The sequence below is a fragment of the Raphanus sativus genome, chromosome 3 (assembly GCF_000801105.2).
Source record: "Raphanus sativus cultivar WK10039 chromosome 3, ASM80110v3, whole genome shotgun sequence".
Lineage (NCBI taxonomy): Eukaryota > Viridiplantae > Streptophyta > Magnoliopsida > Brassicales > Brassicaceae > Raphanus > Raphanus sativus.
Genome location: NC_079513.1, coordinates 19,204,068 through 19,224,841, shown reverse-complemented (window position 1 = coordinate 19,224,841; position 20,774 = coordinate 19,204,068). Strand labels below are relative to the sequence as shown.

The following is a 20,774-nucleotide window of genomic DNA, read 5'->3' as shown; positions in this document are numbered from 1 at the left end:
TCTAAAAATCAGCATAATAAGTTATTCTTTATGTTTTCAAATGATTAAATCGAACATCAAAGTATTTATATATGTCAAATATTTTTTATAAAAATATATACTTATTATTGTGTTATTTTTAAAAACACTCATATCTTAGAAATAGTTTAGAAAATATCTTTATATACATGTATTTTTTTGACTAAAATTTAATTATAATATTTTTGATTCTTAATTTTTTAACCTTTATAAAAAAAAATTGTTTTCAGATAGCAACACAATATATATAAGAATTATCTTATTTTATTTTTTTGATAATTTTCTTTTATTATTTTAGAATCAATTATTTAATATTTAATATAACATATACTTTTATATGTTAAAATAAAATTTGTTTTTAATTATATATAAAATTCATTCCAGGTATTTTTTAAATTAAAAAATTAGCGAATCAGTTAGAAACTAATAATAAATCAATAACCTAGCTAAAAGTCGAAAACCTAAAAAAATATGAACAATAAGGAAAATTAAATAAATTTTAATATAACATATAATTTAATATTATTAAAACTAAATTCGTTTAAGATTTATTAAGGGTATTTTAAAATTAATAAATTAGTGATTTAGCTAAAAATAAATAATAAATCAATGATTTTGCTAAAACCTAATAAAAACTTGACAAATAAGCAAAATCACCTAAAATTAAGAACATGACAAATCAGCAAAATCACTTCATAAATAATAGTAGAAGATAGATTACGGATATCCGGAAAAATCAATATGTTTTACCGGATATCCGACTCCGTCGATGCGGTAAAAAAAATAAAAAATCATTTTTCAAATAAACTAAAAGAAAAGGAAAAAAATAATATAAAATAATAATATTTCATTACAAATTTAAAAACTAGGTATTTTTAAAAGTTTAGTGAACAAATTTTTAATTTAGTGGATAAAATAACTAAAAATTTATAGAAAGATATTAAATTATATATAATTTTATATATAATAAATATGCATATGTACATTACAGATCAGATCGGATATTCGTCTTTAAAAAGATGAGTATTTGCGATTTGTTCCTTATTTCTACGGATATTTAATTTTAGTATTTGTTTCGATTCATTGAGTTACGGATATCCGGATTTTTGGATTGAATCGAAATGAATAACTGATCGAATTAAATTTTACGGATATTTTGCCCACCCCTAATTCTAAGAATGGTTGTAACCAATATTTTATATATATATATATATATATATATCTTTCTCAGTGGTCCTGAATGGTATACCGTACACATTCGTAGACTTGGCTGAGTCTTCAAAACTAACAAAAATTAGTATTTTTAAAGTGGAAAAATTCCTTAAAAATACACCGACTGAATTTTATTTGCTAAAAAAATACACGAACTTTTTAGGCTTCCCAAAAAAATACACAAATTAATTTTGGTTGTCTATAAAATACATGAACTTTTGAATTTTGGAAGTTTTACACCTCGATTTTAACGACGTTAACTCTGATTAACGGAATGTTAAAACGCCGTTAGAAGACGTTAATTCTAATTCAAAAGTTTATGTATTTTATGGACAACCAAAATTAGTCTGGGTATTTTTTGGAAAGCCGAAAAGTTCGTGTATTTTTTCAGCAAAAAAAAATTAGTCTGTGTATTTTTAAGGAACTTTTCCTATTTTTCTTGTGCAACATCATATTTCTTTTATTCAAGATTTATTATAATCAGGTTTAACAGTTTAGGTCTAGGTATTTTAGCCGGATTCAAAAAACTTAACCGGAACTGACACGAAAATATTCTGTCCAAAACCAAACCGAAAGTATACAAGTATTTGTTTGGTCGAAAATTCTTTTACACGAAAGAATAAAAACCGAAAAGAACTGATCCGAATAGACCCAAATCCAATAAAATCGAACTGAATCCAATAAAATCGACCCGGATCCAATATAAACTATCTGTAAAATCTTATTGGATTCGGATCGATTTTATTGGATTCGGGTCTATTCGGAACAGTTCTTTTCGGTTTCGATTTTTTCGAGTAGAAGAATTTTCGACCCAGCAAATACTTATACACTTTCGGTTTGGTTTTGGACCGAATGTTTTCGAGTCTGTTCCGGTTCAAGTTTTTGAATCCATGCCTAGATCTAAACTGTTAAACCTGATTATAATAAATCTTGAATAAAAAAAAATATGTTGTTGCAAAAAAATAGGAAAAATTCCTTAAAAATACACAGACTAAATTTTCTTTGCTAAAAAAATATATGAACTTTTTAGGATTTCCAAAAAAATAACAAACTAATTTTGGTTGTCCATAAAATACATAAACTTTTGAATCAGAGTTAACGTCTTCTAACGGCGTCTTAACATTCTATTGATCAGAGTTAACGTCGTTAAAATCAAGGTGTGAAACCTCCAAAATTCAAAAGTTCATGTATTTTATGGACAACCAAAATTAATCTGTGTATTTTTGGGAAGCCTAAAAAGTTCGTGTATTTTTTCAGCAAATGAAATTCAGTCTGTGTATTTTTAAAGATTTTTCCCTTAACAAAAAAATTTAGTATTTTTAAAGTCGGTTTATGTAAGACCAGTTATGTCAGATATCAGACCAGGCCAGAATCTATAATCTCTAGTTGCATGTTAACGCTAATCTTGGAAAGTGTTCATTTTAGCTTTAAAGTAACTCCATATGTTTCATATTACATGTCGTTCTAACCTTATGTACACAGATTAAGAAAACATTTAATTTTACATATTTTCAAAATAAAAACACTATTATCAATACACATAACCATGTATCAACCAATAGAAAAATAGAAAAGAGAATATTATCAATAAATTTTGCATTGAAAACCGAAAACGACACTTATTTTGAAACAAAAAATTTCTTCTAGAACGACATATGATTTGAAACGGAGGGAGTACATTTCTCCCGCATGGTACTATCTGATTCAGTATCATATCATATGACATGACATTTTATAGAATTGTACCTAAAATTTGAGGAAAAGAACTATATTCTGAAAGATCACGTTTTATTTCCCTTTCTTTAGGATCATCTGGAGTTACATATAAAAGAAAAAAGTAAAGTGAAATGTAGAGGAATTAAAGAGACTTCTGATCTAAGAACTGTAGTGTGATATCAGAACTCAGATAAGGTGGCATGTATATAATGATTAAAAGTTATATATTGACTACTTGCATATGATTATTTCTTGGGGGTGCCGAAACTTAAGGAGATTATTTATTGGAAGAGTGTGGAATAATTTGCAAATGACATAAGCCAACGGCAGTATGCAACTAGCAAAGTCGTCTTGCTACCCATTCACATTATTCCTGCCCTGCCCCCATTGTATACCTAGTAGCTCTTCCTAACGTTGGTGATAATTCTTCTCCTCAGTAAAAACAAATTACATACACAAGCTAATCAACTGGCTCCCGGTTTGTTCTGGTTTGAGTCCATTTTTTTAACACTGATTATTAAAAGAGAACGGACTCCACCCAAAACTAAGAGAATGAGCCAGAGTTGTGACTACAGAGTACTGTTTTAGCCAAGAAGTTGCATTTAGACATTTCGCGATAAAGGTGAAAAACAAGAAAAAAATGAAACTGACAGAAACTTGATATCCCGAGTGATTCCTTAGAGTTCCACCGGAGGAAACTTCGAGTTAATAGCTACCATGAGATCTACAAATGTAGATTTAGAACAACTTTATCATTTGGGGTCCTAAACTAGGTTTCTACTCCAAATAAAACTAATACTTAAAAAAAAACAAAATGCTTTAAAAATAAGTTCATTTTTAGGCTGTGTATATAGAGATAGATTCTAAAGAGTTTTCAACATATATTGTGAGAACTTATCTCATGTATCTCTCGTAGTTCTATCTCATTTTCTAACTTTTTCTTATTTTTCAATTACTGAGATACACTGTGAATATCACGAAAGAGCTTCTCTTAAAGTGGTACACTTACTTGGGTTTATCAGTAGTACCTTCATTTAGTATGACATGAGTTTACAAAAAGAGAACCATTAGCTCAAGTCCATCTCTCTTAAATTTTGTCTTTGTTTTTTAGTCCCTTGAAAACATGTTAACCTAAAGTTCAGAGAAAATCCCAAACAGAGTGCTTAAAAAGATTTTACACAAGCAGAAACAAATTAAGCTTTGAAATTAATATAGCCTTTTCTCCTTTCTTGATTTCAAAATACCAAATAAATGGTTTTGCTCATGGGGAAACTCTCCAAATTAGCAGTTTTTAGGCATGTTGCCTCAGTAACATGACCCCAACAAGGCCAGAGGATCTACAGTGCCGGACGAAGGTGGTGCCTCTTGTGGTTCCAATCGGCTGTCACCTTGATGGTTTCCTGTCAAGATTCCGCTCGTTAATGCTTCTGTTTGGATTTCTGTCATCCGGAACCAGTCATCAGGTAACGGTGTGGTTGAAGGGAAGTTGTTGATAAGGCTCATCAGTATGCCATCATCATCGTCCATTGTTGCCTTCACTATAGTTGGCTCATTGTACCTCTTGTAAAGATTAGGAGTTGTTTCTGTTCATTTAACAAAAGATATTAAAAACTAAATAACTAATTAGATTTAAAAAAATCAATATATGTCTTCGATATTACCAAAGATCAATACTAGCTTTGTTTTCACTTTAATTACTGTTTCCTTAAAACAGGAAATATAAAACTAAACCGGACTAAACACATCTAAGCAATATAGATGAATGGTTATACCAAAAATATTATAATAGAAAATGGTTTAATATACAAGTTCTTACCTGATGATGATTGATGAGAAGAATTTAGATGATCTATCAACCGATTATCAAAATCAGTCTCCACTTTCTTGTCTTGATCCTCATATAAACCACTAGAAGAAACTATAACATCATTGAAGATACTACCACGAGACAAGGCTCGAGACTCCTCCAAAACGGTGTCAAGCAATCCACTGTTTCCCGCAGGTGGATAAAGATGGACACCATTGTCAATAATAGTATTAGAACTGAGCAAATGGGTCGGTGTTTGGACTGAAGGAAGCTCTAGGACAGTATTGTCTAGTCCTAAAGGGATAAAACTCGGTCTCATCCTCTCATGATCTCTCATAGAAATGAACTATAACTCATAGCATCAATGTCTTTCTTATCGGTAGTACAAAACTCATTCGACGATGAGGATGAGGACAAAGGAAGAGAGAAACCAAACTGGTTGTTCTCATTCTCAAGGCTATTGTTGTAAAGAGAGAACATATGAGGATTTATGGGAGTATCGGGGATGTGGTTTAGGACGGGATTAGTATAGATTAAGGGATCTAAACACATATTTTTCTGAGGTGGGGAAGACGAAGAAGAGAATGAAGAGGAGGATGATGGAGTATTAGAGGAATTAGTTGGCTGAATCATTTTTTGGTGGTTAGAACGGTCTTGGTTTGAGAACTGAAATGAATTAAACTCAAAGTCATCATCGTTATCAATCCCTTGATGATGAATCTCGTGAAGGTATAAAGGCAAACCAGCTCGTTGTCTTCTCTTTATCCTTGTGTTCCAGTAGTTCTTAATTTCATTGTCGGTTCGTCCAGGTAACTACAATATTAAAAAGAAAAAATTAAATGATATTAAAAACATTGAAACATGCAAGAGTTGTGTTTAACTAGAAAATTTAATTTCACATATAAATTCTTAGAACTCTTTAGTTTTTACTGAATTTAAGAAACAAATATGGATCCAAAAAATGTTTGTGTTTTAAATGGAAAAAATGTTTTTTTTATGAGAGAAAACTAACCAGAGAAGCCATACGAGCCCATTTGTTTCCCATCTTAGCGTGAAGCTCGATGATGATCTTCTCTTCATCAGGACTAAATGATCCTTTCTTTAGATTTGGCCGGAGATGGTTGGCCCACCGTAGACGGCAGCTTTTCCCACACCGGAGCAAGCCTGAGTTCTTCAGCACCGCGTTCCAGTTACCTTCGCCGTGTTTCCTCACGTACTCCGTCAAGATCGCATCCTCCGTCGTCGTCCACGGCCCTTTCTTCAACCCCCTCGCCTCAGTTACCGTGGCCGTTGTTTCTCCACCACCGTGCATATTCTTATGAAGACGCGACCCTCCGGTCACGAAGGATTTTTCTTTCTGTTACTTGATATATACAATGTTTGTATATGTGTATTATATATAAGTACGCTAGTGTGTTATGAATTAGAAATGGGGAATTTTCAAAAATACCACTTTCAAGGTACCATTATTCATCTTTACCACCACTAAAGACACATTTTCAAAAATACCTTATTTATTATAATGGTAAAGACTCTTATATCTTTGTTTTTATATGCTTTTCAAAATTCTAATCCCAAATTCTAAATCCTAAACTTCTAATTCTAAACCCTAAACCCAAAATATTCAACTCTAAACCCTAAACCCTAAACTATATACCCTAAATTCAATATCATAAACCCTAAACCCTAAAATCTAAACTATAAACCCTAAATCCTCAACTCTAAACCCTAAATCCTCAACTCTAAACCCTAAACTATATACCTTAAACTCTAAAACATCAAATCTAAACCCTAAATCCTAAACCTTCAAATCTAAACCCTTCATTAAAAGTAGTGGTAAAAATGGTTAGTGTAAACATGAAAAGTGGTACTATGAAAATGGTATTTTTGGCAATTTCTCATTAGAAATATAGAGAAAGGAAAGAAATAGTATATCTTCATTTTGACAATTTTTTGTGTGTATATTTGGAAGTAATAAATAACTAGATTTTGACCTGCACGCCCGTGCGGATTTATATTTCAAAAATATATTGTTATTTATTTTTTATATCAATATCAAAATAGATTAAAAAAATAAATTTAAAGAACTGAACCGATCACGATCCGAAAGAGTAATACAAAATCCGGACCAAAATTGATTAAATATCCAAATTATTCAAAATTTTGATATTTAGACAACCGAAACGACAACCAATTCAAACCGAAGTATTTTGGATATCAAAATGTATCCGAAAGTTTTATATACGTATATATATATTAATTATTTTTAGTTTTAATGTATATAAAACATCCAAAATATATATGATACTTTTAGATTGGTTTAAATACTTGAAAATATATAAAAATAGTCAAATATAAATATCTAACATAGTGGAAGTACACTCAAAACACCAAAAATATTTTTAAAAATTATTGATTTTTGATCTAAAATTTAAACTAAACCAATTTATATGTTAAGTTTAGGTATTGTGACATATGTTATTCAGATTTATATACAATATATTATTTTACTTATAGAATTTAAGAAATTCAAAATATATAATGAATTTTTTTAAAAAATAAATAAATTGGTTATCGGAACCCGAACTGAATGGAGCTGAAATCTTTGACCCCGAAAACTCAAAACCCAAACAGATCCGAAACGAACCCGAATGGATACCTGAACGCCCAGCCCTAATCATAATTTGAACTGAAATTTAGAAATATATAAATGAGACTGAAATCATTGACTTCGGAAACCCGAAATCCAAACAGATCCGAAACGAATTAGAATGGATACTTGAATGCCAGTCCTAATCACTATTATGTATCATATATGTCATCATATAATTAATTGTATTGGTCCATCATATAAATAATTATATAATTAATAGTATTTTATATGCACCATCTTATAAAAATACATAATTAGATGACATAATAATATTAATTACTCTATATATTGCCATATTATAGCCTTCACAAAATGGATTTTTTTTAAAAAATATATATCACAGTGATTTTACTGATGCAATTTATTTTTTATGTATATAATAGTTAGATATTTCCAAAAACAAAAGTCAGATATTTAGGGATTTTATGGCCTATATTGAAGGCCCTTAATCACGCACACATAAGATTGAAATGTTGCTGGTAGATTAAATCGTATCTATATAAAATTTTAACAGAAAACGGAATTTGAATGATGAATCATGCAGAAGTCAATGATAGTGTAAACTTTAGGAATTACTCATATCAAGACATCAAGCTTTATTCTGTTTCTACATGTTATTTAATGCTAAGTGCCATAAGAAGGGTGTGTGAATATGTGATTGTCAAAGTTAAGTAATTAAATTCTCAACCGAATAGAATAGTTTAGCGTTATTTGTGGTATACGAATTTTTTGAGTTAAAAATGTAAAACTACTGTATTTTGATCAGTGGCATTCTTTTGTAATTATTAAGGAAAATTAAGGGTTAATTCATAGTTGTACTTCAGTTTTAATAGATTAGATACTATATCCGTTCCTGAAAATAGAATTTTTTAGATTTTATTTTCGTTCCATAAAGATAGATTTTCTATATTTTAAGGTACTTTTGGATATTTTTAAGATACATTAATTGAAAACATTTGAATAGACTAAGTATTATTGGTTCATAGTTATTGGAAAGTGTATAATAAATATAAATAAAAAGTTTAATTGAAAACATTGATTATTTTCTTAATATGCGCAAATTGTCTAGAAAATCTTATTTTAAGGAACGAAGATAATAGTATATTACGTAATAATTTGTTGTTCTTACGTGCTTTTTTATTATTATTTTTTTTTCTGAAAAAGTCTTACATGCTTTGCTTAAACATTAATGTCTTCTTTTGTCTCTTTCTTGGTCATTTCTTTGAGAGGATTCAAGAAATTACAGGAGTTCATAACATAAAGATAATTGTCTGTCTTTAGACCAATTCAAGATAAAGAAAAAAAGATCGTGATGTAATAGTATTGAGAAGTCAATATTTTTCTTATAAGATATTCTACACGTCTTAGCGTCTCAGTCTCATGTTTTTTTGGGTGTAAATCTCAGTCTCATGTTTGAATATGTTGTATATGTCGTTTACAAGTCGTTCTCAAGAAACAACAATCCATAATAATTAGTCAAAACCGTTTGTTTGATGTTACCAGAGAACCTAATTGAAAATGACTTGTTACATCCATTAATGAACTTTAATGAAACATAGAAACGTTAATTAAAGAGAGATATTTATAAATAAAGGAGCGGAGTGAGCTTCTTTCACGGCCGCGCATTGCATGCCTAATGGAATGGGACGTTCTCTTTCAAAGACGCGTTTTTCTTCTCTCTTTTTACCTTTTCTTCTTCCCTACGCATTTGCTGTCTTTCTTCTCGCTTTTTAATTCTTTTAATGCAGAAAATAAATAATGTAATGATTTTATTTTTATATATCTCTTTGGGACAGATGTAAAGAAAGATAAATCAAAGGTCATTTCATGCGATATTTCATGCAAAGTTACGTTGGCATGATCACATTTCATATGTGCACATTTTCATCATAGATTCATAGGAGTTTGAGTCTTAGGCATATACTTCTTTGTAAGAGCCAAAATGCTCCAAAGTGTCAAATGCTCTTGAAAGATTCCCTAATTTTTTCATTAAATATACATTAAGAGGTATTATGGAGTATGGACACACGAGAAGAGACTGGATATTTGGTCATGATCATATTTAATTTATTAGAATATAATTAAATTATTGTATATTTAAAAATAATTTTAAATCTGTAAGATATGATCAAAGTAGTAACTCAGGTCAAACGAGTCTCTAATTTTGGGCCAGAAGATATGGAAACCAGATGTTGTTCTCACCTCAACATTGGGCCAAATTAAAACACGGTCCAGTGCAGAATTCATCTCACTTGAGCAACAATCATCTGTCGAAAACAGAGGACGTGTCTCCCAAAGTAGTATGGAAAAAGCTATGTGCAATCGAGACCACAAAACGAATCAAAGCACTCATGGTAGATTAGAGGATGACACTTGTCTTCCTCATCTAAGGTCATATGAAATAGGGTTTAGATGGATTGTGTATAAAAAGAGAACATCAGTCTAGTCGATGACCCTAAAACTAAAATCAAAAGGTTCATCTTCGCCTTTTTGTATGTTATCTACATATCTGAGTTTGCTTTCAGATTTAGCACATTCGTTGAATTCGTTCACATTACATTGTAAGAGGCCCTTATCTGGAATTACTTTCCATATGCATCTACGTTCATTTGTTTTCTACCAAATATTTTTGATTTTGTCTAGTGGTTTGATAACCGGACTCGTTCCCTCGGTCCCTAGTTGTGATAAAACCGGATTTGAGTTAGTCAAATTAATTAAAACCAGTGATTCGATTTGATTTTAAAATTCGGTTTCTCAAATTCAAGTTAAAAAATAAAAACCATAAATTTAAAAATATTTCATTAAAAATAATATTGTTTTTTATATCTGTCTAAATAAATTAGTTTTTAGTTTTTAGTTTTATATAATTTGGAAATTTTCATTTTATTTTCATATTGATGATATAAAGTTGTATCAAATAATTTTATAGTTATATCTGTATAAATAGTTACTTAATATTTTCTTAATGTTTATCATGCCAAATAAACTTTATCATGCCAAATAAACATATGAAAATATTTTACATCAACATGTCTTACTGCTTTAAGGGAAACTTCTTCTTCGTTCAGTAAAGATACGGTTTTCAAAACGGTGATAATTTCCTACTCTTCCACATGTTACAGGGATAGTCACGGGAATAACATAATTAGAGCTAGGTTAGTGATTATGTGAACCTCTTAAAGAAACAGCTACAGAGAGCTTAAGTTGGATCCAGATTGGTGTGGTTGTTTGAGTATAGTGGATTAAATTTCACATTCAATATAAACGTATTTTTGTCATAACTTATTCTTTGCTATCTGTATCTTGCAACGAAACTAAAATTTTACTCTTTTAAACTAAAATTTTACTTTGATTCCTTAAATCTTATAATCAAATTTTGTATACAGCTCGTTAACTCAAAATTTTACCAAGAATTCACTCAATATCTAAAAAAAAAATCTCACCTATACAACTTGCTTCTTATACATAATATTGTCATATTGCCCTCACATGCAACATGTGAAACCTGCAAAAAAAAAAGATTAATAATAATAATAATGAAAAGTAACTTGTGGTTACCATTGCTATACATATCTTCTCTTCTTCTTCTTCCTCTTTACCATATCTATGTTTGTTTCATACGTACAAAAATACAATACCACATCTGTTTTTTTCTATTTTGGTCAAACACACCACCACATCTCAAAGCAAGGAAGAAACAAAAATTATGGGCTTACAAAATTAAGTTTGGAAGAGTAGATGGCACCGTAGAGAATGAGGTGACATCACGCTTTTATAATCTGTTGCTGTTTTTGTTTTTGTTTTCATTATGTTTTTTATATTATGTTTCTGTTTTTGTTTGTATACTCTGTTCATCTTTTATTTTAGTGATCCAATGGTGAAAAATAACAACGGCAGACCGGTAGAGGCGTCGTTGTGCCCAAAAAAAGAGGAGATAAAAATGATCTTTATATGGTGGTGAAGAATAACGACGGTGAACGAAGTGAAGGTATATCAGCACGTTTGAAAAAGAAGAATTGAAGAAGATGAACTCGCTGTCTATACTATATTTGGTGACCTAAAAGTACTATACTATATCCACCATATGGTATAGTATTATGAACCTGGTGACTGTCATTATTTGAAAACGGAGGAACTATTTATATCTCGGATGTAGACTGACATTTCCGGGTTAGGGTTTAGTGTTATCATCAAACTTTGTTGTTCCATTATTCTTTAGTGAAGCTATTTATGTAAGGTTACCATACTATTTGAGACATATTTCTATACAATTTCTTATAATTGTAATAATCTGGTGACTGTCAATATTTGAAAATGGGGAAACTGTTTATATCTCGGATGTGGGTTTTACATTTCCGGGTTAGGGTATATTTTTGTCATATGGGTTGAGTTTCACTAACTCATTCTCGTTACTCTGTTACTTGTATTAGTGATATGACCTCATCTATGCCGTAATGTCAGTCTATTATATTCAATAATATAGTAGTACAACACATCTATATAACCTTGCTATTAAACTCCTTGAATTATTGAACAAGAACTAAGGTTTAGTTCCATATACACTCTAAAAGTGCTATACTATATCCACCATATAGTATAGTATTATGAACCTAGTGAATGTCATTATTTGAAAACGGGGAAAACTGTTTATATCTCGTATGTGGGTTGACATTTACGGGTTAGAGTTTAGTGTTACATTTGAGTTTGGGTTTAGTGATAACCATTTATGGTTTGGTATTTAAAAGTTGGGTTTAGTAATAATCAAATTTAGTGATTAAGATTTAGGGTTTAGTATTTGGAAGGTGGGGTTGAGATTTAGGTTTAGTTTATTCCATTCTATTTGGGTTTAGAGTTTATACTTGGATTTAGGGTTTAGTGTTTAAGATTTAGGGTTTAGTATTTGGAAGGTGGGGGTTAAGATTTGGGTTTAGTTTGTTCCAATCTATTTGGGTTTATGATTTATACTTGGGTTTAGGGTTTAGTATTTGGAAGATGGAGGTTGAGATTTGTGTTTAATTTGTTTCATTCTATTTGAGTTTAGAGTTTATACTTGAATTTATGGTTTAGTGATTAAGATTTAGGGTTTAATATTTGGATGGTGGAGTTGAGATTTGAGTTTAGTTTGTTCTATTTTATTTGGTTTATGGTTTATACTTGGGTTTACGGTTTAGTAATTAAGATCTAGGGTATGTTTAGTATTTTGGGGTTGTATGTGAGATTATAATCCTATACTATTTCGACAATAAGGAATAGAATAACTAATGCATATATATGTGTGGTTAGTAAATGTTTACGTGGATGCTTCTTCTTTTTATGTGCAATATTTTACAAATATTTTTTATCTTTTGTTTTATCTGTCACATTGTTTATTCTCTCTCATTGACCTGTTACCTATAAAGAAGAATGATAGAACCGGATAGATTATGTCACAAATGTTAGATAATTAATTATGTCAAAATCAGTGTTCTGCATTTAATTTCATTCATGTTTTAGGTTATTCACCAGATAAGCTCAATTAAAATTCATCTTAGATATTTATGTTAGTTGATGTCTACAAATAAAAAAAGAATTGTCATGAAAGAAAACAAAGAATCCAAAGAAGCCAATTGGGTTGCAACTAGGTTTGGTGGCCACGTGATTAATTGGGACTGAACGGACACTGTGATATTACTTTTACACGATTCCTTTGTCGGCTCAAGTCTTACATTTACTATTTTATTTTACTTTTGTCAAAGAAGAATATAAGCATTTTCCTGTTTTATTTAATTATTTTTACATTTTATATTATTGTAAGAAAAACGTGTATTATTATTTTTTTTTCAAAATTTTAGTTTGTATATGAGTTTTATTAATAATGAAATTATGCATAGTGAATTTTTAACATTAACTAGAAATTACGAATAACAATCTATGTTAAAAATTAGGAAGCAAAACGTATTGGAAGCGTATATCCATATATATAAGAAAATTTTATAAAATCTAAAACTAAAGTTTATATGACTTAAATTGAAAATAAGTCATTTGTTCATTATAATAATTTTGAAATGATTTCATATTAAAACTGCGAAAATACATATAAAATAAATTTAAAATAAATTATTATATTAATTATTTTTAGTACTTCATAAATAACTGATACAATATATTTGAATACATGCTATATCTTTAATAAAAACTTCAATACATAAAGATAATTTATAGTATTAATTTAAATATTTTTATGTTTCTATTCTTTCTATTTCATTACTATTAAATTTTAGATTTTATATAAATTTAAAAGTATGATTTTATATTTTATTATTGATTTATGACATTGTGTCTTAAAAACGGAAACGTGATTCCAAAACGCAATTGTAAGATTCCAACATATTTTTAAAGAAAATGTTTTAGAAAAGTTTTGGAAGCGAGATTCCGGAAGCTTCCACAAGGTTCTGATTCTGATTCCGATTCCGGTTACGAAGCAGGAAATAGATGTCTGATGAAGCTTCCATGTAATGTAGATAACAATAATGATCTAACAAAAAATAAATGGGGAGATGCAAGTTTATATAATATGATGGTACAAATTAATAATAACAATATGTAATTAGATTATTACTCCATAGGTTGGTTTCCCTCGGAGTAATTTACTAGAAAACATTAATCTAAAAAACTAGAAACGTCAATCTTTGGGAAAATATGAAAAGAGAAGCACTAACTAAAAGTATGTACCTAGCACAAGTTGGGTGGTAACAGATTTAGCAACGTGCTATTGTATATATTTGTTTTTTAACTTGATTGTTTAGTAGGTAGGTCATTTTCCAAAATCATAACTATTTAAAGTGATTTACTTAATTTTCTTTTATTGTAGCTTCTAATAGTTAATACATAATACAGTATCAGAAAGTGTATAATCTAATTCATGAACTGACCTGGTATAATAGGCCATGCTAAACTTTGATATGGTTGGCACCAAAGACTTCTAAACTTTTGATATTCAGGAAAAATCCTATGAGTTCAAAAATATTTTTCTACACATGCTAACTATATGTACAAATCACATTATCTTATATTTCACTGAATGAAAAGTATCCACATCACAGTAAATATAAATGGTACAGTCAATATGGAAATTCGTGTTAGTGTTATGAATGAAAAAAAATTAGTTACACAGTTTACATATTGCTCATATGTATTACTAAAGTTTTTTGAAAAGTATTACCAAAGTTAACTTACAAAAGGAAAATAATTTGATATGAGAACCAAAACAAATATATAAAAAGAGAAAAACAAATAGCTTAAGTAATTGAATATTTCAAAATAAAAGGGTTTACAAAAGGAAATATGTTTCAAAAGTTGATGAAGGAGAAATCAAAATTGTCGCGTCTATATATAAATCTGAACCCACACTCTTGTTTTTTCCCTCCTTTAGCGCCTTTCTGTGGATGAGCAAAAGGCAGCTAGGTTCAATGAACCTGTAAGTTCTATGTTCTTTTTTTATTATTAACATCATCATTCTTCATCGTCAGCCGTATAAGCAGCATGCTCATCAATATTCTAGTATATACCACAGGATCTATGATTCTTTATTCATATACCTAACTACACGAATCATATGATTTCTTGAATTTCTTATTACAGTTAGAATTTTAATTTAATAATTCTTAATTTCCAGCGACTTATATGTAAACGAAGCTGTGAAACTGCAGACAAACTGGGCTGAGAAAGAGAGAAGTATCTATGGCTTCTTTGGCAACTCAGCACTTCATCATCATTATCACGGTATGTATCTTTGTTCAACTCATCTTTTTTTTTTTTTGCTACTCATCTTTTAAATGTGATGACTAAAAGTGAAAACGTTTTCGCTGCAATTTCCATTAGTTTTGCTGGAAAATTTCAGATCTTATATTATGTTGACATTGGCTTTAATCATTCATACTACGTCGTCACAAATCACAATTATTGTGCTTACGAAAAGGCTTGTTTTTTCTTCTTCCTTTTGTTACAAAGCCAAATCTAAATATTCATTTTCCCAAAATGAATATTCATATTTCTTTTATATTTTAGAAGTATTCATTTTGTCAAAACAATCCTTTTGGTAAACGTTTCATTCATTTTTAACTCCATGCAGGATCGGGCTCAAAGAACGGCGTAGAACCGGATCCAAACATTATCTCACAAAATATTCTCATGCGAGAGGATTGATCAATATGAACATGATCTATAATAGGTTCGTGTTTGATAGAATAATATGAGTCGTGACTTTGTGTCCACGGCTTTAAACATGAGAAAGAGTTCCCCCTTTCAGAAACTTCAATCTCTTTTTAAGAGAGAAAAATAAACTAAAGTTATATGTATTGTTGTCTTGCATTCTCATTTTGATTTTCTGTTTTGCTTTGGACAATGGATTCGTTGTTCACTTGTTTGGAACCTTTTTCTTAAATCTGAATTTTGTCGAGGCCTACCTATATATAGATATATTAATTACGTGTCAACAATGTGTAAAACTTATAACAATAATGAAATGTATCCAGTTATCTAACAACAACTCCAAATGAAGAGTTCTCACAAAAGTTTTCAAACATTAAAATTAAAAATATTAAATATAGTATTATTTTGAGATACACTTTTAGTGTTAGGATTGTTAAAGTTCTCCACTTAATCTTGATCTTGGCTTCCAATAAGTTATGAACTCCCATAAAGTTTCTCATCTCTTTGAATTTGATTCTTTCAAGTGATTTTGTTAAGATGTCGGCCTTCTGCTCACTTCCTGGTACATGATCAACTACTACTTGTTCATTCTCAACACACTCTCGTATAAAGTGAAACTTTCTATGTATATGTTTGCTGCAACTGTCAAACACCGAATATTTAGTAAGTGCAGTAGCCGATCTATTGTCAACACGTATAAGTAAGTGCAGTAGCCGATCTATTGTCAACACGTATAGTCACTTTCTTACTATCTTCTCTGATGATTTCACTGAGTAGTTCCTGAAGCCAGATTGTTTGTTTAGCCGTCTCTGTGGCTGTCATAAATTCTGCTTCGCATGAAGAGAGAGCAGTGATTTCTTGCTTCTGTGAACACCATGATATAGGAATTTTATCAAGATAAAACATGTGACCTCCCGTACTCTTACCATCGTCTTCACCGACATTGTGCGAGCTATCACTGTAACCCACTAACTCTACTGATCTCGTGCGAGTATACGTGAGACCATAAGAGATCGTTCCACATAGATACCTTAAAACCTGCTTTAAAGCGGCACCATGTGACTCCTTAGGATCCTGCATATACCTGCTCAACACTCCAACACTATATAAAAAATCTGGAAAGGTATGAAGTAAGTATCGAATGCAACCAACGTTTCCTCTATGCCCCTTCTTGTTAATACTCCTTTCTTTTGAATACTTTGAAAGTTTCACATTCTGTTCCATAGGTGTATGTGAGAGATTACACTCGCTCATGCCCGTTTCTTCAAATATCTTCATGGCATATCTATCTTGCTTCAACAAGATCTCTCCTTCGTGTTGATACACCTCAATTCCAAGATAGTATGTCAACTTACCAAGATTATTCATCTCAAATTTAGCAGCCATCTCACATTTAAACCCAAGATCGATGACACTGATGAGCCTGTCACTAGTAGATCATCTACATAAACCACTAGGACCAAGATACCTTCCTTCTCGACTCTTCTGTATAGGGAAGGTTCCTTGGAACACCTTTGGAATTTCAATAAGTAGAATCTGGTTTAGCTTAGTATTCCAAGCTCAGGTGCTTGTTTTAAATCATATAGTGCTTTCTTTTATTTATATCTAATAGGATTAGGAAAATATCTATTTGTGATTCGATTCCTAATGAGTTTAGAAAATATTGAGTTATATATAAGGAGATGCATATGATATTGCATAACTTATGAGTTGTGAGATTTGAGAGTTTTAGTTTTTTGAGTGAGTTTTTCTAAAGCTATAAACAAGTTTGAGTTTGAGTTCTTCTTTGTGTTCTTGAGATCGAAATTTTATACTTCGTAAAATATAGATTTATATATATACATTCATATGAGAGACTTGTTTTGAGAACTTCCCACTAAAGTTGCTCTAAAGACATATTGAAATGCAAGTTCTTAAACATGAACATTTACAAAATCAAAAATTTTGAGATATTTTATATTTTTAATTACATTTTCAGTTAGAAATACCTTTTTTTGTAACACCAATTAGAAATACCTAATAATTATAATAGTGTTATTTTTTTTCTTAATATCTGTGTTGAAAACTTTTTAGAACCACATGACCCATTCCACCCCTCATGTATGCTCACGGCTCTCTTTCTAGGCCCGTAGATTCACCCAGTCCCACGGTTCGAAACATTGAACTTTTTGGAGGCTCAAAAGACTTGTTCCCGAGTCTAGCAACATATACAACTCATACTGTATACTCCCATAGAGAAATATCTATATTTGGAAAAAGGAAAGTATTGAATTGATCATGAGCTGTCATAAGTTTCTTCCTCACTTCATCAAATTTCCACTTCCAATATAATGAATCAGTTCTACCATCTGAGTCTTAACTATGTGGTGCTATAAAGAATTATAGCCGAAGGGTTTTTGTTAGCGGGTCAAAGAGTTATTCAACTAGTTTATGAATTATCTCGATATTTTATACAAGTGATCTTGTCAATCTTTTCATGTGGCAATTTTGTTTTTGAGAAGGACTAGCAACAAATTATTTATGAATCTTACTGCAACCAGTAAGTTTTGTTGTATTAGAAGAAACAGTGAGAACTTGTTGCAAGAAACCAATCTTTACATGTCTGGTTGAAACTTTGAAATGTTGTGTGATATGGACTCACATGACGTCTGTACCAACAGGATCCACAGAGAAATGAAGAGCTACTGATTTCTCTATGAACGGCTCAAACCGAGACCTCCACATCTGAAACAAAAAAAGAGAGTCTCTATTCAAAATCATATATCATATAATATGAGAAGAAAAATTGAAGAGTGAGTTATAGAGTTTCAAGTTCAGAAAAGATCTTACATCTTTATACTCTCTGCCCTCAATGAAAATCTCCATGGCGTCAACTGCAGGAAGTGGCATAAGCAAGAGTTAGAAGGAGACTAAAGTGAGGAAAACAAACTGCTGGTAAATTTGGAAAAAGTGATTACAGGAACGGAATCGAACTACTGCTGCATGTGTGAATTCCTTACTGCTCTCGTTAAAGTTTGAACCTGGACATACAAAAATCAAGTAGCTACTGTAATGAAACTATATAGGGATCTTATGAATGTCTAAACTCTAAAGTATAGTTTACAGGCACCTTGTGTAGACTGAACAATTAATGATGGAAGAGATGAAGTTAGCTGTGCAAAAGAATCCATTGCATCTTTAATGTTCTTGTCTGAAGCATTCTTGGCAAAAGTAACAAGAAGAACAAACTCCTCGCCGTAGTTGTACTCCTGCAACAGGAAAAGATAACTATGTCTAGTTACATAACTTGACACTAGGAAGTAGTAGTAAACCTCTTGGCTCTAAATCTCTGGATATGATTCATACCTCGCCTTTTCGAAATATGGAAAGGATGTCATCTTCAACCTCTGATTCATAGTCCACATTAGTTAGCCCCTGAAACATTTAGGAGAAGACATCTAAGTAGAGAAGAACAACAACAAGAAACAGGCAAGAAGAGAGGAATGGCGTTTTTACATGTGAGGGGGCATACATGGCAGAATGGAGTTACATGTTCATCAAGAACTTTCAAGAAGAGAGGGTTCTCATAGAACTTGTCAAGATCTTCCTTCCTCTGGAACCGCACAAAGAGAGCGTGCGTGTAATCTCCATTCTTGCTATCACCAATGCTACCTACGAGAGTAAATTGAATCGATAAAGATTGTTTTTTTTTTAAATTTAAAAAAAAAAACACACAAGGGGAGGCTCACCTACAGAGATAGCGACAATGCCTCTCATCTGGTACTGAGAAGTGTAAAGATAGTCAAGCATATCTTTTTCTTTCTCCTCAGACAACAAACTCTCTTTGGCTTTGAGTAAACACACATGCTCCACTACTTTCCTATAAGAGCAGTAGGTTTAATACATAACTAAAGTCATAAGCTTTCTCAGAACTTCACACACATACATAAGCATTCACACAAGGAGCTTTAAAAACAGAGGAAACCTTGTCTGAACCGACTTGGAACTGGAGATTTGATCATCACCAGCAGCTGAAAATGCTACTCCTTGGTTCTTTGTTCGGGACTGATGCACAAACACGCCTCCATTACACCCAAATCCTACTGCAAATTTCAAGAGTTAAGAATCGTTGTTTGTAGCATTAGTGAAACAGAGTTAGTCTTGTCAAAATGTTAAGTCGAAATTGCGATGAATTTAATAGAGAATCGAAAACCCAGAAGGAAAAACTCGAACTTTACCTCTAGTGAAAAATGGGTGAGCAAGACGAGGGAGAGCCAGAGCTTGATGGATCATCGTTGAGTGTTGCAGCATGTTTGGAGTTTATCACTTGAATAGAGTTAAATAAGATTTTTATTTGAGGAGTTTGTGGTAGTTATAGTTTTGTGTAGTTCGACATGTCAAATTGGATTTACAACAATAACTAGATTTTGATCCGCGCTTTTGAAGCGCGGAATATTTTATGATGAAAAATTTCACTAATAATTTAACAAATATTTTGGTAAATTTTAAAGAGTGTGTATTTAAAATATTTTTGCATTTAAATCAGTATTTTTAAATTCAACCCGATTGTGATTATACCGGTTAATCCAGAGATCTGACAATTCAATTTATGTTTTTAAAATATTCATATTAAAAAATCACTAAAATCCGAGACTAACCGATTGAACTGATGGATGACCGATATGTAATCTAATTGGATTTAAATTGTAATAGCTTCATAATTTGTAATCTTATAATCGAAATTTTAAAGTTCACTATTTTGCAATTTATGATAGTGAACTTTAAAATTATGACGTTTCTACAAAATTTTAAAGAGAAAATGATAGATATAAAATAACTAAGATTAATTATTGTATTATTTGGAAACATTGATAGTAGTATAAAAATATATTGTTTGGAAACATTGATAGTAGTATAAAGAAATAAATATATTGTTTGGAAACATTGATAGTAGTATAAAGAAATAAATATATTGTTTGGAAACATGGATAGTAGTATAAAGAAATGAACATAAAGTGATTTAATGTATGTTTAACTATAAAGTATAAATGTGTATTTAATTTAAAAACTTACAAAATAAATGTTAGGTCCAACAGAATGTTTCTGTTTTAATAAGATAGATATTGCGCCACACAATCCTTTACTTTTTTCTTTTACCTCAACATCAATTTTCATCTATATCAATTATCAATTAATTAA

The 20,774-nt window shown here is 30.6% G+C and overlaps 2 protein-coding genes, 1 long non-coding RNA gene and 1 pseudogene across 3 annotated transcripts; 1 reads left to right on the top strand and 3 right to left on the bottom strand.

Annotated features, from left to right (window-relative positions):
- Positions 1 to 4,013: 4,013 nt before the first annotated feature.
- Positions 4,014 to 6,617, bottom strand: LOC108845413 (transcription factor MYB101-like; annotated as a pseudogene).
- Positions 6,618 to 14,748: 8,131 nt separating this feature from the next.
- Positions 14,749 to 15,855, top strand: LOC108845978 (uncharacterized). Its single transcript, XR_001948583.2, has 3 exons — positions 14,749 to 14,862; positions 15,061 to 15,167; positions 15,517 to 15,855. It is a non-coding gene; the product is annotated as an uncharacterized LOC108845978 (long non-coding RNA).
- Positions 15,856 to 16,283: 428 nt separating this feature from the next.
- Positions 16,284 to 16,982, bottom strand: LOC130510071 (secreted RxLR effector protein 161-like). Its single transcript, XM_057006415.1, has 2 exons — positions 16,795 to 16,982; positions 16,284 to 16,680 (listed from the first exon to the last, which is right to left on the bottom strand). Exons 1-2 carry the CDS (start codon positions 16,980 to 16,982, stop codon positions 16,284 to 16,286), a joined length of 585 nt encoding a protein of 194 aa, XP_056862395.1.
- A 1,093-nt stretch (positions 16,983 to 18,075) lies between these two features.
- Positions 18,076 to 19,912, bottom strand: LOC108846062 (uncharacterized). The gene is made up of 9 exons (XM_018619270.2): positions 19,814 to 19,912; positions 19,561 to 19,678; positions 19,325 to 19,455; positions 19,108 to 19,247; positions 18,942 to 19,010; positions 18,706 to 18,844; positions 18,554 to 18,616; positions 18,426 to 18,469; positions 18,076 to 18,320 (listed from the first exon to the last, which is right to left on the bottom strand). Exons 1-9 carry the CDS (start codon positions 19,884 to 19,886, stop codon positions 18,234 to 18,236), a joined length of 864 nt encoding a protein of 287 aa, XP_018474772.1. The 5' UTR covers positions 19,887 to 19,912; the 3' UTR covers positions 18,076 to 18,233.
- Positions 19,913 to 20,774: the final 862 nt, after the last annotated feature.

What these genes read in the sequence shown, in the direction of transcription:
- LOC108846062 (XM_018619270.2), bottom strand. Translation starts at nt 19,886, where the DNA reads ATGCTGCAACACTCAACGATGATCCATCAAGCTCTGGCTCTCCCTCGT. An exon ending in TCCAAGTCGGTTCAGACAAG is followed by an intron (nt 19,456 to 19,560) that starts GTTTCCTCTGTT and finishes CTGCTCTTATAG; the next exon opens with GAAAGTAGTGGAGCATGTGT. An exon ending in CCATATTTCGAAAAGGCGAG is followed by an intron (nt 18,845 to 18,941) that starts GTATGAATCATA and finishes TTCCTGTTGCAG; the next exon opens with GAGTACAACTACGGCGAGGA.
- LOC130510071 (XM_057006415.1), bottom strand. Translation starts at nt 16,982, where the DNA reads ATGGCTGCTAAATTTGAGATGAATAATCTTGGTAAGTTGACATACTAT. An exon ending in CAGAATGTGAAACTTTCAAA is followed by an intron (nt 16,681 to 16,794) that starts GTATTCAAAAGA and finishes AGTGTTGAGCAG; the next exon opens with GTATATGCAGGATCCTAAGG.